General features: G+C 41.2%; 1 protein-coding gene across 3 annotated transcripts in view; it reads right to left on the bottom strand.

Annotated features, from left to right (window-relative positions):
- cd2ap (CD2-associated protein) overlaps window positions 1–16,615 on the bottom strand; it is a 193,887-nt gene that overhangs the window by 78,816 nt on the left and 98,456 nt on the right. For all 3 annotated transcript variants that reach the window (XM_059981583.1, XM_059981582.1, XM_059981584.1), the window contains one exon: window positions 5,002–5,105. In XM_059981583.1, the coding sequence (XP_059837566.1) occupies window positions 5,002–5,105 (104 nt within the window). The remainder of the gene's footprint in view (window positions 1–5,001; window positions 5,106–16,615) is intronic.

The raw sequence follows: 16,615 nt of genomic DNA, 5'->3' as shown, positions 1-16,615 counted from the left end.
TAATGGACTGTCCGTCCCACTCTTGTCAGGGAGGAGACTATGGAGCATCCATGCTAGGATCACCAAATTCAAAAACAGTTACTTTCTCCAAGCAGTAAAGCTGATCAACACCTCACCCCCATCCACTACTGCTTTATAACATCATTACCTTATGCAAAGACTGTCCTGTGCCCCATGCAACACTGTCAGAATCAGGTTAAATACCACCAGCCTAAGTCGTAAGACTTGTAATGTGGCAGCAGTACATTGCAATACAAAATTTTAAATCTAAATTAAAGTATATAGAGTTAGATTAAATAAATAGTGCAAAAAGATAAAAAAAAGTAGTGAGGTAGTGTTCATGAATTCAACATTCATTCAGAAATCTGATGGCAGAGGGAAGAGGCTGTTCCTGAACTGCTGAGTCTGTGCCTTCAGGCTTCTGTACCTCCTCCCTGATGGCAGCAATGAGAAGAGAGCATGTCCTGGGTGATGGGGGTCCTTAATGATGGACATATAATCAATGTATATAAACTATCTTACATATTGATATTTGTTGTGTTTTATTATTGTATTCTTCATCTTATTAATTTTTGTGCTGCATCAGATCTGGAGTAATGATTTGTCCCATTCTCCTTCACAATTGTGTAGTGGAAATGACATTACACAATCTTGAAGCTAGATATGGCATGTACAAACTTAAGGGAGGGAAGGTTTTTTTCTTTAAACACAGAGGGTTGTGAGTGCCTGGAATGACATGCCAGGGATGGTGGTGGAGGCCAGAACATTAGGGTTATTTAAGAGCCCCTTGCACAGGCACATGGATGAAAGAAAAAAATAGAGGGTTATGGGGTAGTGTGGGTTTAGTACTTTTTTTTAAGGATTATATGGGTCGGCACAACGTGGAGGGCTGAAGGGCCTGTACTGTGCTGTAGTGTTCTATGGTTCTATGATTTGCATTTTAACCCTTTGAAGAGCTGACAACTTAATCCCTTCAGTATTAATCAATAAGCTTCAAAACCTGGGCCTCTATACTTCTCTCTGCAACTGGATCTTGACTTTCTCATCGGGAGACCACAGTCAGTGCAAATCTGTAATAACATCCCCTCATCACTGACAATCAACACTGGCACACCTTAAGGAAGTTTGCTTAGCTCTCTGCTCTGCTTACACTTATGAATGTGTAGCTAGGCACAGCTCAAATGTCATCTATAAATGCACTGATGACATCACTGTTGTTGTCATAGGGCGGGGTCGGCAACCCGCGGCTCCGGAGCCACATGTGGCTCTTTTACGTCTGTGCTGCGGCTCCCTGTTGCTTTGGGAAATAATTGGTCAGTATTTAATTAAAATGTATTTTATGTTAGTTTGTTAGTTTTTGAAATGTAATTTTAAATTTGAAGATTATGGTGATCTTGTACAATCTAAATAAGACGTTGTGGTGACCCATTTCCTGACACATCCGAACCGGCTCACAATTAGCCAGCGTTCAGGCTAAGGGAGATAGCCTACGGGGGTTTGTGAGTACGTGTCTTTTGCAGCATCCGCGCCCATGGGGGGCGGGTTGAGGGAGGCTTAAAAGCAAGGCTGTTTAGTTCGAATAAAGCTATCTTTGACTGCAGTTTACTGACTGCGTGTAGCACACCGCTACAACGTGTTTTTATCGCTGGCTGTCCAGAGGGGAGGTGCTGAAACGCTTTGCCGCGTGTCTGGAAGAAGTGAAAACTTTCCTGGGCAGCAAAGGGCTCACCTTTCCTGAGATGGAACAGCCAGAGTGGCTGGAAAAGCTACACTTCATGGTAGACATGACAGCACACCTGAACACGCTGAACACAGCTCTTCAGGGGTAAGGACGTACAGCCCTGCACATGTTGGAGGATGTTTTGGCATTCGAGCGCAAGTTGACAGTGCTTGCCAGAGATTTACAGAAAGGCACATTGTCTCACTTCCCCAATTTGAGAGAGTTCAAACAAGGTCACGACATGATAAATTTGGAGTATTTACATTCTGCAATCATCGCAATGCAAACATCATTTGGGAAACGCTTCTGTGAGTTCAGAGAGGAAAAAAACACATTATCCTTCCCGGTCACTCCCCTAAGCATCGATCCATCCCTACTGAATACAACTGCATTGGCAGGTGTGAGTCAACCTGACCAAGTATGATAAATATTTTAATTGCCTATTATTTTACGTATATTCATATGTTTTCATTGTTCAGTGAAATAATCCTTTTATTTTTCAGGTTGACAGCTGGCTGACGTTATTTTTGGTTTGCTGCTGGCGGCAAATTTAAGTTTGGCGTTTGTCATAAATACAAGAAGGACTCAAATAGACGTTGAGTATTTTACTTAAAAGTAACCTTCAACTCTTTTTTTCGGAGTTCAAAATGTTTTTGTTGCATGCAGAAATGTAATTTCGTTTTCTCTGCAGGAGTTCATCAATTTCATAAATGCAACACATTATAGTTTGTTTATACATAGCATAAAGGCAAAACAAAACGTTGTATGCAGTGTTATTTCATTTTAAATGTCAAACGGGTTTTGCAGCTCCCAGTGTTTTCTTTTCTGTGGGAAACGGGTCCAAGTGGCTCTTTCAGTGGTAAAGGTTGCTGACCCCTGGGCTAGGGTGTCTTACAGGAGTGAGACAGATCAGCTAGTTGAGAGGCATCGAAACAACAATCTCGCACTTGTGTTAGAAAGATCAAGGAATTGATTGTGGACTACAGGGAGGGGAAATTGGGAGATCACACACAGCAGTCTTCCAACAGGGGTCAGTAGTGGAAAGGGTGAGCAGCTTTAAGTTCCTAAGCACCAACATCTCAGAGGATCTGTTGTCTTCTGGGCCCAACCTATTGATGCAATCGCAAAGGCGGCACATCAGTGGCTATACTTCATTAGGAGATTGAGATGTCACTAAGGACTCCAGCAAACTTTTACAGATGTACAGTGGAGAGTATTCTGATTGTTTGTATCACTGCGTCATTCGGAGGCTTCAATGCACAGGATAGAAAGAGGCTGCAGATGGTTGTCGACCCAGCCAGCTCCATCATGGGCAAAAGCCTCCCACCACTGAGAACATCTTCAAAAGATGGCATTTCAAGAAAGTGTCACCCATCATTAAGGATACTCACCATCAGGGACATGCCTTCTTTGGAATGCCATCATCTGAGGGGTACAGGACCAACACTCAACGTTTTAGGAAGAGCTTTTTACACTCTGCCATTGGATTTTGGAATGGTCCATGAACACTAACCCAGCTGGTCTTCTTTTGTACTTTTTTTTTACCGTTTTGTTCTGTATGGCTGCCACAAAACACACTTCAAACCAAAGTCAAAGTTAAAATTACCATTAACTTTACAGCAAGATATGCAAATTATGATTTAGCAACATGCAGCTATGGTATTATGGTACCATACATATCTGAATCCATCATTGTTCTTTTTAATGCCTCCTCAAAATGATGTTCATCATTGAGGATTCATTGGCTGAGGGCAGCCAATGTGAATCACAAGGTTTCCTCACTTTCAGATTCATGGGATCAGAAGTATACATTGAAGACATAAAGGGCTCTGTGTATTACTATAATGCCACCAGTAGTGGGCATGTCTTGCCAGCTGCACATATAAGAAAAGGAATAGCACTGAGCTGGCAACAGAAGAAAACCAAAATGTTGATTTGATTTCCATTGCTAAATACTGTTGAAAAGCAAGTAAGAATGAAAAGAATTCCTAGCAGCTGCTAGATTTGACTTGCAACAAAATCTGCTTCCTGTCCCAGCTTCATTAGAAGTGCATGGGATATAAACATACACATTAATAAGCAATGCTTATATATTCACTTTATCCATTCTGTTCCTGGGATTGCTATGATCTTCTGCTTTAGAATCGATGGACAAAAGATGACATTACGTTTGGAGCAACACACAGAGTGCTGTAATCACATCTGAGCTTTCTTCCTATCAGCTCAAAATTTTTTAAAAATGAAGATTTGACTCCCTATTTTGCTCTGGTTTTCTCATGTCAGATTTACATTCAGACACCTACTGGTAGAACATAAATCTGACCAAATACAGCAAAGTGGAGAGTCAAATACTTCTTGAGATTTTGCACTCTTTTGAGTTAGTGCAAAGAGATTGACCGCCACTCATGCATGTCCTCCTGGAGAGGAATCCAGTGCTTTCCTCCAAAGGAGGTGTTTGAAACAGTTATAATGTTTGAAACCCAAGAACAGTTATTTCGAGAACCGGAGAGAAACACCAGCAATTTTCTTTGAGACATCTCGAGGACCGATAACTTCACAAGAGAAAGCCAGAGATTGGATGGGGAAGGAGTACATAAAGTAATAGACAAAGCAGAAAATAAACTACTGAAAGTCCAATGCAAACTCCTAATACACCAATTAATGAGCAAAGCTGCAAGACACATGATGCACTTTTTCTACCATACCCACATGACTTTGAGCCAATTAAAGATGTAAACTGTTCACTCAAATTACCATTTCACACAAGTATAACATTGCCCATCCAGCTATGAACACAAGGAAATGAAGGATTGGAAAGATCTGCTTATGAGAACATTAAATGACTTTGCAGGATTAATCAGTGAATTATTATTGTTGGCTAGTAACTGTCCTATCAACTGCATAACTATAAATAAATTGCACTATGCCCCAAACCAACTTCTATTGTAATCCATATTTGGAATATAGCAACCTGTTCACCCTAAAGCAAGACTTATCAATAATAAATACTAGCAGAAATTCTTGAACCAGTTTGGCAGCATTCAACTTTGCCCAGACCCAAAAATATTTGTAACATAATAGACTTGAGAATGAAGTTCAATGAAAAAAATAAAAGCATGTGGTTATTTTTATCTTTGACAATATGTATATAGGTGGTTGTCAAATAGAAATATTGACTACGCATTTCAAACTCATTTTCTCTCTGATGAAAAGGATCTTAGGAAATTTTTTAAATGTTGCATTAAACCATGAACAAGCTTTAAATTGGCAAAATATCTTACCTCTTCAATTACTTCTATGACATCACCTATTTTTATTTCCAATTCATCCTCATTTTGCGGAATGTAATCAAAAGTTGCCTCACAATGTCGCTTTTTTGATCTTCCTGTAGGAATTGATACAGCAGAAATTATATTTAATAGCATCTGAAAAGATTTAATATTATAAACAAATTCTGCAGAAGCTGGAAATCCAGAGCAAAGCACACAACATACAGGATGAACTCAGCAGGTCAGACAGCATCCTAATAAACAGTTGACGTTTCCGATCGAGACTCTTCGAGGGGGAAGATGGCAAAATTTTAAAAAAAGGTGGGGAGGGGAAGAAGGATGCCTAGAAGGTGATAGGTGAAGCCAGGTGGGTGGGAAAGATAACGGGCTAGAGATGAGAGGAGAATGAACTAATGGCAGAAAATGAAGGAGCCCAATTGGTGAAACCCATCGTACATTGGTAGACGACATCCTCAAGCACCTCCGCTCCAAAGGGGAACTTCCTGGTGGTCCAAAATTTTAATTCCAATTCCCATCCTCATTCTGACATGTCAGTCCATGGTCTCCTCTTGTGCCAAGAAGAGGCCATGCTCAGGGTGGAGGAGCAACATCTGGTTAGCCTCCAACTGATGGCATGAATAACAATTTCTTCTGGTAAAAAAAAATTCTCTCTTCCTTCCCTTTTCTTCTATTCCCTACTCTAGACTCTTAACTCTTTTTATCTGCCTACCACCTCTCCCTGGTGCCCCTCCTCCTACCCTTTCTCTTGTGGTCTACTCTCCTCTCCGATCAGATTCCTTCATCTCCAGCCCGTTATCTCTCTGACCCACATGAATTCACCTACTAGCCATCCTTCTTGCCCTACCCCAAGCCTTTTAATTCTGGCGTCTTCCCCATCCTTTCCAGTCCTGAAAGAGGGATTCAGCTCAAAACCTCCACTGTTTATTCATTTCCATGGATGCTGCCTGACCTACTGAGTTCCTCCAACATTTTGTGTGTTGCTTGAGATTTCACATTGCTCAGCTTAGCTTACAGTAATGACAACTTAACTCTAAAATCCTTCTCACAATCTAATCAACTTTCTTCAGAAAACTGGAATTGAACAACATCAATATTGCATTTGATTCGGCAGTATAATGCTTATAACTGGAATATCAATGTCTGGTGAATTTTGTAATTGCTTGTAACAGTTTTAGATCCTAATTAATTCCACTTCCAGAAAAACTGAAATTTATTTTGTTGAAAACTTTTTGAACAGCAAAAGTCTGTTTTCAAATCCTATTGTTAAATTGTTTCATCTAATTTCAAAGGCAATAATACCAAATTAACAGTTAAACTGCTAATATTTTAATCTAAACGTTCAGCACTTTAATCATCAATACCTGTTGAATTTTGTAATTAACTATGCCTCAACTTTAAAATTCTTCATGCCAAATACTAACTTTTATTATGTGATGGAATCCAAATGCTGTAAAAGTTCAAGTTTGTTGTCATAGATATACATACATAGGGTATAAATGCCATAAAAATTAGTCTTTGTAGCTGCAGCATAATACATTATATGAGGATGAACACAAGTATGTACAACTTGCTCTGATGAAATCACTAACTAGTTAATATTAAATGGATTTCACCTTGCTCAAGGGTGAAGTGCAGAAGAGCCTTACACCTCCTTTGGTAGAGATGCATCTCCAACCTGCCACCACAAATTCCATTATAAACTAGCTAAAAGGGTTATAGGGTAGTAACTGATCATACTTCTCACTTTAAGAACATAAAAAATGTGAATATTGCACATATGTACAGCCAATCAAAATCATAGAACAATACTGCAGTAGTTAATTGATGGTGAAATCCCATGCAGTCAAAAATACATTTTATATATGGAAACAACACTGCCTGCCTCATGACTTTATTCTGAATTACATTGAAGAGTAACATGAAAAACACACAGAAGGACATCATTTATTAAAGCAAAACAGCACTACTTCCAATGTCATTGCACTGAAGCTCAAGTACGATGTCAGATATTGCTGGGACTACATTTTTTTTTAATTTTATGGCCAAAAGTTTTCATTGGCAAAAATAATTTCACACCAAGACTGGCACAGCACTGCACCAAAGCTTGCTGATGTTCATCCACTGAAACGCTAACAGATTTACCTGCAGGCAATGTCAATGCGTGTGTCCAGTGCTCGCTGATAAGCTCACAAAGCTAAATCTGACAGTCCAGCCTCCAGCTAGACTCCACACAACTCTCGCAGCTCACAGGAAAATGTATGTGTCGTATTGGAAACAAATGTTTTCTTTGTTTAGTCTGTCACTCTTGCTAATGAGCGAAGCAGCACAAGCTGGAAATCAGAAATAAATTCAAGAAAATTCTAGAAATGCACAGCATGATGGGTAGCATCGTGGAGAGAGAAATTCCACAGGTGTGCATGACCTACTATTCCCTGAATTTTGTGTTTTCATAATAGAACATAGAATAGTACAGCTCATTACAGGCCCTTTGGCCCACAATGTTGTGCCGACCCTCAAACCCCACCTTAAATTCCCCCATATACCTGTCTAGTAGTCTCTTAAACTTCACTAGTGTATCTGCCTCCACCACTGACTCAGGCAGTGCATTCCAGACACCAACCACTCTCTGACTGAGAAACCTTCTCTAATATCCCCCTTCAACTTCCCTCCCCTTACCTTAAAGCCATGTCCTCTTGTACTGAGCAGTGGTGCCCTGGGGAAGAGGTGCTGGCTGTCCACTCTGTCTACTCCTCTTAATATCTTGTACACCTCTATCATGTCTCCTCTCATCCTCCTTCTCTCCAAAGAGTAAAGCCCTAGCTCCCTTAATCTCTGATCATAATCCATACTCTCTAAACCAGGCAGCATCCTGGTAAATCTCCTCTGTACCCTTTCCAATGCTTCCACATCCTTCCTATAGTAAGGTGACCAGAACTGGACACAGTACTCCAAGTGTGGCCCAACTAGTTTTATAGAGCTGCATCACTATATTGTGTCTCTTAAACTCTATCCCTTGACTTATGAAAGCTAACACCCCATGAACTTTCTTAACTACCCTACCTACCTGTGAGGCAACTTTCAGGGATCTGCGGACATGTACCCCCAGATCCCTCTGCTCCACCACACTACCAATTATCCTGCCATTTACTTTGTACTGCTTTTAATTGACGACGTTGTTCCTCCCTATGCCTTGTGGCACATCTGGCAGCAACCTTGCCGTTTCTTTTGCATCTGTCTGTTGTTATTTACAAGGCAGAGTTGCTGGCTCGCCATTCAGCCCAGCTCACATGGAAAGCGTGCACGGAGCCGGCTGAATTTGGAACACGAGTCAAAGTCCTGTGTGGATGCGGCTACACCACTAGCTGGCACATTTTTAATTGAGATCTTTCAATAATTCCATTATTGCTCATTATATGCCATTTTGTGTGATGTGGGTGATCACGGTCTTTCCATAACCATGCTTGTACTTGGCAGATTTTTCCAAAGAAGTGGTTTGCCATTGCCTTCTTCTGGACAGTGTCTTTAGGGTAACAAAGCTCTACAGTACAGGAGATCTGGGTTTATTTCCCACTGCTACCTGTAAGACTTCGTAAACATGTGAGTTTCCTCTGGGTGCTCCAGTTTCCTCCTACAGTCCAAAGACGTACCAGTTGATAGGTTAATTGGTCATTGTAAACTGTCCTGTGATTAGGCTACAGTTAAATCTAGGGTTGCTGGGTGGTGTGGCTTAAAGGGCCTACTTTACACTTATCTCAATAAATAAGTAAGTGTGGCAACCCATTTCCTGTCACATCCGAACCGGCTCACAATTAGATAGCCTATGGGGGTTTGTGAGCACAGAGCTTTGGAGCCTCTGCGCCACGGGGGGCAGGTCGAGAGAGGCTTAAAAGTGAGGCTGAGGATTTCGAATAAAGTTTTTCCTTCGACTGCAGTTACCGACTCCGTGTCTTAATTTTAGCGCTGCGTGTAGCACACCGCTACATAAGTACATTTACAAGGCGGGTGACCCCAGCCATTATCAATACTCTTCAGAAATGGTTTGCCTAGCATCAGTGAGTGGTTACTTAACCAGAACTCGTGATATGCACAAGCTGCTCATACAACCATCCACTACCTGCCCCCGTGGCTTCACATGAGCCTGACTGGGGGGCTAAGCAGGTGCTACATCTTGCCCAAGGGCGATCTGCAGGCTAGTGGGGGGGAAGGAGTGCCTCACACTTCCTTTGGTGGAGATGCATCTCCACCCTGCCACCCAAAATTCCATTATACACTAGCTAAAAGAATTATAGGATAGTAACACCCAGGGTATGCAATTTTCTCACTGTTACCATCAGGTAGGAGGTACAGAAGCCTGAAGGCACACACTCAGCAATTCAGGAACAGCTTCTTCCCCTCTGCCATCCGATTCCTAGATGGACATTGAAGCTTTGCACACTACCTCACTTTTAAAAAAAAAGTATACAGTATTTCTGTTTTTGCACTTCTTTTAATAATCTATTCAATATAAGTAATTGATTTACTTGTTTTTTATTGCTTTATTTTATTTACTATTATTATTTTTTTCTCTCTGCTAGATTATATATTGCTTTGAACTGCTGCTGCAGTCAACAAATTTCACGTCACATGCCGGTGATAATAAACCTGATTCTGATATTTCTCACTTTAAGAACCTTCAAAAAATGTGAATATTCCACAAACGTACAACCAATCAAAAATAAAACAATACTGCATAGGAGGCATTTGATCTGTCAGAATTGCAACAGATTGGTATTTTTTAAGGCTACTAAAAAAGTACCCTTTGCAAAGAACCTTAACTGTTTCCTTTAGTCTTCAGCAATTCTGTCACAAAAATAAATGGAGAAATTGTTCTGATCAAAATACTTCACAATTCTCAAGCAAAAGAAACTGAAGAGAAGCTCTCATCGACCATGGCCTCACTCCATCTTTAAGCTAGTTATATATGATTGTATGCCCATTGTCCATGTCTCCCCTCAACTCCCATTACCTTGATATTGATAAATATCAGAGAATTGAATATCCTCAATAACTGAAGCGTGCACCCTCTGAAGTCAGAACTTCAAGTTCCAGAAAGACTTGCCAGCTTCTGACAAATTGAACACACACTTGAGATTAAAAAGCAAAAATGTTCATGACTAGACATTGAAATTATTCAGAGACTGCTTCTCTAAAAATAGCTAATGACTACTAATTCTTTAGGCATGTTAGGGCAATTTTAAAAATTATTGCATGCAAGGTCTTACACAATCAAGTCAGTTAGTCAGTCTCTTGTACTGTCAGCTTGGCAAATTCAAACGTGCAAAAAGTTGAAAAAAAATTTGCTTCCATTAGTAATTTTGAAACAAAACTAATTTTGAATTATTGTAAGACCCAAGACCTGCAGCTTACATTAAAATATGATTTATTTCCAACAGTCAAATGTAGTGCATCAATAAATTTACAGAATAATTAATACGAGATAATTTTAGTTCACCATGAAATACCCATGAGGCACATTGACCAACCCAAATGCCTTTTGGCTCTATCAAGTGGCTCACTAACTCTTATCCAAACATTCAATACAAGGCTGACACAAACTCGCAAATGCAGCTATTATATAATAAAATTATTATATATTGTGAAAAAACAGCTAACAAAGCACAGTATGCATTAAAGGATATATGGAGGTTTGGGATAGTTAGAAGTCTACAGAATGATTTGAAAGATGCACCATGACACGTATAGAACACCTTGTTTCCAAAACACTATGGATAGGAACATTAACTTTGCATTATTTGTTACACATGTTGCAGCATTCTGAATGACCTACATTTACAGCAAGCCTAAGAGGGAGAGCCAATGCAGGAATTTATTGAGTCTAGCCCAGAGGCAAACATTAACTTTTGAATGGCAGGAAAGGAGATGGTACTAACACAGCACACTATATTTAGAATTAAAAATAATGAATTGTTACATACGAGGTGAGACAACAGAACTTGTAATCATTATATTTGGCACAACTTCAGCACGGAGGTAGAACAAAACTGAGCTTTCTGTAAGCAGAACCATCTACTTTGCAGATATAGTCTAATCTCTCTCTCGGGATACAACTTAGCTCTGAGCAACAGTTACAGATCTCATTCATTCAGATCTTCCCACGACAGCTTCCAATCTTAAAATGCCACACACGATCTGTTTAGGCCCTCTGTCCAGCGGCCACCGCAGAATGGTTTGGGCAGACCCATCATTTCATTTCATTGTTGCTCCACCTACTAATCATCCTTTCCTCAGATGCATCCCCTTCCTACCTGCAGCTGTGACATTCTGGATATAATCAGCCACTTGACCGTTCCCAATGTCTTGGTTCTAATCAGTTCCTCTTTACCATTAGCAGGCAAGACCCTTGTACCTCCAAGCCATAATCAAGAAGGTTGGAGTGCCCTCGGTTTCACTAACTGAGGGTCAACTGGATCCCCTCCCCCCCCCAACCAAGACACCCTTTCAACAAGTTGAACTTACACAACCACTTCCTTTCCCTCAGATCAAAGCTGTACCTGCGGGAACTCGCATCGATCTGAGGCACACCTGTCTTTTCCTGGGAAAGAAAGAATAGATTGCTTCAGTCCTAATTCGGTCTGTCCCCTTAATTTTTATTTCTAGTACATCACTGTTGCGGTTTCCTGCAGTCTGAAAGAGCTCAAAGAATTTCATCGCTTTTGCTGCTCTCTGCTTAACGTGACCCACTATTGAAACCCCTTTCCTTTTCTGGATCTCTTTCTGAATTCCACCGGACACATATTCCTCTCTCCCCTTTTGACTTTCTAGGTAACCATTCCTGTGGACTCCCCGATGTGCTCTCTGGCCGAAGTGAAACACTCCCCATATTTTGGTAATTCCCTTGCAAATGCAAGGGTTACAATAGCCTGCTCACCTCTTCCCTTTACTTCCCGCAGCCACCTAGCAAACAAGTCATTCCAGGTATACCGTCACTGGCGACCCTCACGGATTGTTATGCTTGTACGATATGCCCTCTAATTACTCCAATAATGATGTTCCAAAAAGTTAGAACTGTATTTGATCCCCTATTAGCAACGTGCAAAAACATGCAATCGTAGACCAATGAAACTTAAGCATAATTAAGCGTAAATTAGCTGTAACGAAGCAATCAACAAAAGATCCAATATACGTCCATCCTTGGCCCCAAAATGCCCAGGACAAAGCACGAAAAATAACTTATTCCCTTCGCTTTTACCACACCACCACTCATTAGACTAGTTACCATAATACACATCGTAAACTCACAAGACAGAAGACAATGAAGATAGAAAACAGATGATGCAAGGCTCCTACGCCAGATGAAGCAATGACTCACTGACATTTCTTCCAATCTGGTGTATTGCATTCAATGTTCACAAATTGGTCTCCTCCACATTTTGAGAGACATGAATCAATGGATTAAGAGTTTAAGAGGGTGGCACAATATTGTAGTGGTTAGTACAACACTTTACCGTACAGGTGACCCAAGTTTAGTTCCCATCACTACCTGTAAGGAGCTTGTACATGCTCCCCACGACCATGTGGGTTTCCTTCCATAGTCCAAAGCCATACCAGTTGTTAGTAGGTTAACTGGCATTGTAAATTGTCCATAATAAGGCTAGGATTAAATCAGGGGATTACTGGACAGCAATATTTCAATAAATAAACAAATCAAAGACTCGCACTTGGCACTGCAATAATCTACACTGCCATCTGCCATTTCAAAACTCTGCAGTAAAGAGACCTGAGCAAACACAACGACTGAACAAAACAGTCTTCACGTTATCTACTTTTGTGTACAAGCCACAGTGATACCTATAATGGACTTGAAAATAATCAAATGAGATGAATTGATTCTTGTCATATCTTGTGGTAAAAATACCAAATATTCAATGAATGGAAGAAATTGTCAGCAAATGAAATTCAATTCCTGTACATTTAATGTTAAAAGATATTTGTTCAAAAGTGAAAATATTGTTTCTCTCTTCCAAAAAGATACATCAACTGCAATGGTGGTCCAGAGCTTGGGGGAGAAAGTGCCCAAAGTGAATGTTTTATTTTCACTTGTCTATAATGATTTGATGATCATTCAGATCGGGGGAGGCTTTATGCTGTTAAGGGAATGTGTCAATCAGGATTACAGCTCTCCATCACTGTGAGGAAATCACTTGTGAATGTGCACATCTGCTGGCAGTCAGGTGAGAACAGAACTGAACTTGTTCACAATCTAACAAAAAGCCAGAAAGAAGATTCCAAACTATTGGTTTGCCTTCCCGCTTTGGTGGTGGTGGTGGGGAGAGTAGAAGTAAGGTCTCAAAGGTTAATTTATTAACTAAATTAACTATATTAATTTATCCATAATTCAATAATTCAAAGGTCTGGGAATCTGTCCCAAATGCATTAATTCACCAATTTGTTTGATCACAAAAGATCCGCATAAAGTTTTTGGAAGAAAATACTGAAATCAACCTGGCCTAAAATAACAGTGTCCATTTCTGTGCTATTAGACCTTTAAACCATGGAACAGATCACAGCAATTCCGGCCTGTGTACAACGCTTCTATGGTCAACATCTTCTGGACAGATCATGTAATGACATTTCACTTCTTTTCTGTCTTTTATGTTTGTTTTTCACCTTGAATGTCATTCTGGAACTATTGGAGCCTATGATTTGCAGTTTGGAGATCGTTTGGGTGTTTCAGGGCTCTGCAGAATCCAAGGGGATTCTGGGAGGCAAGGGTAGCATGGATAAACCTTGTGACGAGAAGGTTGCGTGACGGGGCTCTAGCTGATCTTCGATTCCATTTTGCCAATTAAAGTTTCCATTGTTCTCCAATTAAAGTGAAGAAGAAAATTGAGACCGAGGCAAATATGGAAGGTGACTGCCAGTTGCCTGCTTTTTGATTGCTAGTAGGATTCCTCTGCTGCCAAAGAGGGGAGACTCCGTTCTTGATCGCTGAGAGATCGCTCTACTACGGACAGGGGAGACTCCCTTCTGATTGCTGCGGGATCTCTCTACTATGGAGAGGGGAACACTCCCTTCTGATCGCTGGGAGATCTCTCTACTACGGAGAGGGGAGACTCCCTTCTGATCGCTGGGGGATCTCTCTACTACGGAGAGGGGAGACTCCCTTCTGATTGCTGTGGGATCTCTCTACTACGGAGAGGGGAAGACTCCCTTCTGATTGCTGGGGGATCTCTCTACTACGGAGAGGGAAGACTCCCTTCTGATCTCTGGGGGATCTCTCTACTACGGAGAGGGGAGACTCCCTTCTGATTGCTGGGGGATCTCTCTACTACAGAGAGGGGAGACTCCCTTCTGATCGCTGGGGGATCTCTCTACTACGGAGAGGGGAAGACTCCCTTCTGATTGCTGGGGGATCTCTCTACTACGGAGAGGGAAGACTCCCTTCTGATCTCTGGGGGATCTCTCTACTACGGAGAGGGGAGACTCCCTTCTGATTGCTGGGGGATCTCTCTACTATGGAGAGGGGAACACTCCCTTCTGATCGCTGGGAGATCTCTCTACTACGGACAGGGGAGACTCCCTTCTGATTGCTGCGGGATCTCTCTACTATGGAGAGGGGAGACCCTTCTGATCGCTGGGGGATCTCTCTACTACGGAGAGGGGAGACTCCCTTCTGATTGCTGTGGGATCTCTCTACTACGGAGAGGGGAAGACTCCCTTCTGATTGCTGGGGGATCTCTCTACTACGGAGAGGGAAGACTCCCTTCTGATCTCTGGGGGATCTCTCTACTACGGAGAGGGGAGACTCCCTTCTGATTGCTGGGGGATCTCTCTACTATGGAGAGGGGAAGACTCCCTTCTGATCGCTGGGAGATCTCTCTACTATGGAGAGGGGAGACTCCCTTCTGATCACTGGGGGATCTCTCTACTATCAGAATGGGGACACTGCCTTTTGTACATTGGGGAAATTGCTCTGCTATCGGAGAAATGGTAGGATTGCTCTGCTTCCAGGGAGGGAAAGGCCTGCCGCTGCACCTGGAGAATGTTACCCATGTCTTCTGCGTTTTGGATGTGGACTTGGACTATAGAGTTGTTTCAGTCTTATAGATTGTTATATTCTGTCTTCACCCAATCTTTCTCATTTTTGCTCTGTGCGGCGGGAGGAGAATTGGGTGTCAAAAGTGCCTGTTCTGTTTTCGTTTTTACTTGTATGGGGAGGAGAGGATGGGCAAGTTGATGATTGTGCTGTGTTTTCTTTCCTGAGTTCATGGCTATCAGGAGAAGAAGAATTTCATAGTCGTATACAGAGTGCATTCAGCCACTGAGAGGATCTGGGACCCCCCTCCATGAACCCGCTTCTAAAATCCACATTCTAATAACTTGCTTAGATACTTAGGTTTAAGATTAATGATTTACTTATCAATTTCAGCTTAGTGAAGTGTTGAGAAAAGAGTCTATTTTTCACATAAGGATGTGTTTTCTAGTAATTCCTAGAAAGCATCTTTTTAAAATAATATGCCTCCAGCCTTGGACTTTCCCATTCCCAATAGAATTTCTTTATCCTAATGACATCCGAAAAATTATCATCTACCTACTTCTAACATCCCAACAAAAACTATAAGTAATGTAATTTCTCTTTTATCTCTGTTACAGTGCATATTTGAAAGGTCTATATATCCTTTAAGGAAGGAACAGACTACCTCCTCAATGGTTTAAAGTGGGAAATTGTAGAGTGCTGCAGATCCACAGACCATTAAAATTTCATAGACAGGTACAATGAGTATACACACAGCTAATAGAATGCTCTTCGTTTATCTTGATTACTAGAACACTTACTTATTTATATTTAGCGAAACAACACGGAATAAGCCCTTCTGGCCCTTTGAGTTGTGCTGTTCCAACGACCTCTAACAACCCTAATTTAAGCCCAACTCAATTACGGAACAACTTACAATGACCAATTAAACACAGCCAGTACATCTCGGGACTGTGGGAAGAGACCAGAGTGCCCAGGGAAAACCCATGCATTCCATGAGGAGGGCGTAAAAACTCCTTATAGATGAAGCCAGGATTGAACTCTGAACTCCGACATCCTGAGCTGTAATACTGTCACACCAACTGCTACTCTACCGCGGTACCATCAGTTATACAAGCATTGTGGAATTCTTGCCGAAACAAGCAATTTATGTATAATCTTTATAGAATAATGTTCACACTTCTATTGGAAGTTCTCCTAAATACGCTGGTGAGCATAGCAATTACCTCTTCAAAACAACTGAGCCAGCTGGCTGGTGACTACACCCTTCCCAATGTGAACTGCTGCCTGGCACTCGCTGCAGGAAATCTATAGTATTAAAGAAGGTTTTTATATCAAAAATACAATTGTGGATTTCCTTCTATTGATTGAACCACACAGGAGTTGACAAAGTTTCATTATTTTTTCCAAAGTGTCATTTATTCCACATTATTTTGATGACACTCAGAATTGTGTGTTTGGAGGATACTTGTCCAGAAACAACATCATTGGCCACTTGGAATTCAAACAACAAATATTTGTTATGTCTTCACTCTCTGGACCAATTGATTGGAAGCCTAATCACAGCAC

This window comes from Hypanus sabinus, chromosome 10 (genome assembly GCF_030144855.1).
Source record: "Hypanus sabinus isolate sHypSab1 chromosome 10, sHypSab1.hap1, whole genome shotgun sequence".
Taxonomy (NCBI): Eukaryota; Metazoa; Chordata; class Chondrichthyes; order Myliobatiformes; family Dasyatidae; genus Hypanus; species Hypanus sabinus.
The sequence above is the reverse complement of the archived record's forward strand: the minus strand, read 5'-3'. Positions and strand labels throughout refer to the sequence as shown.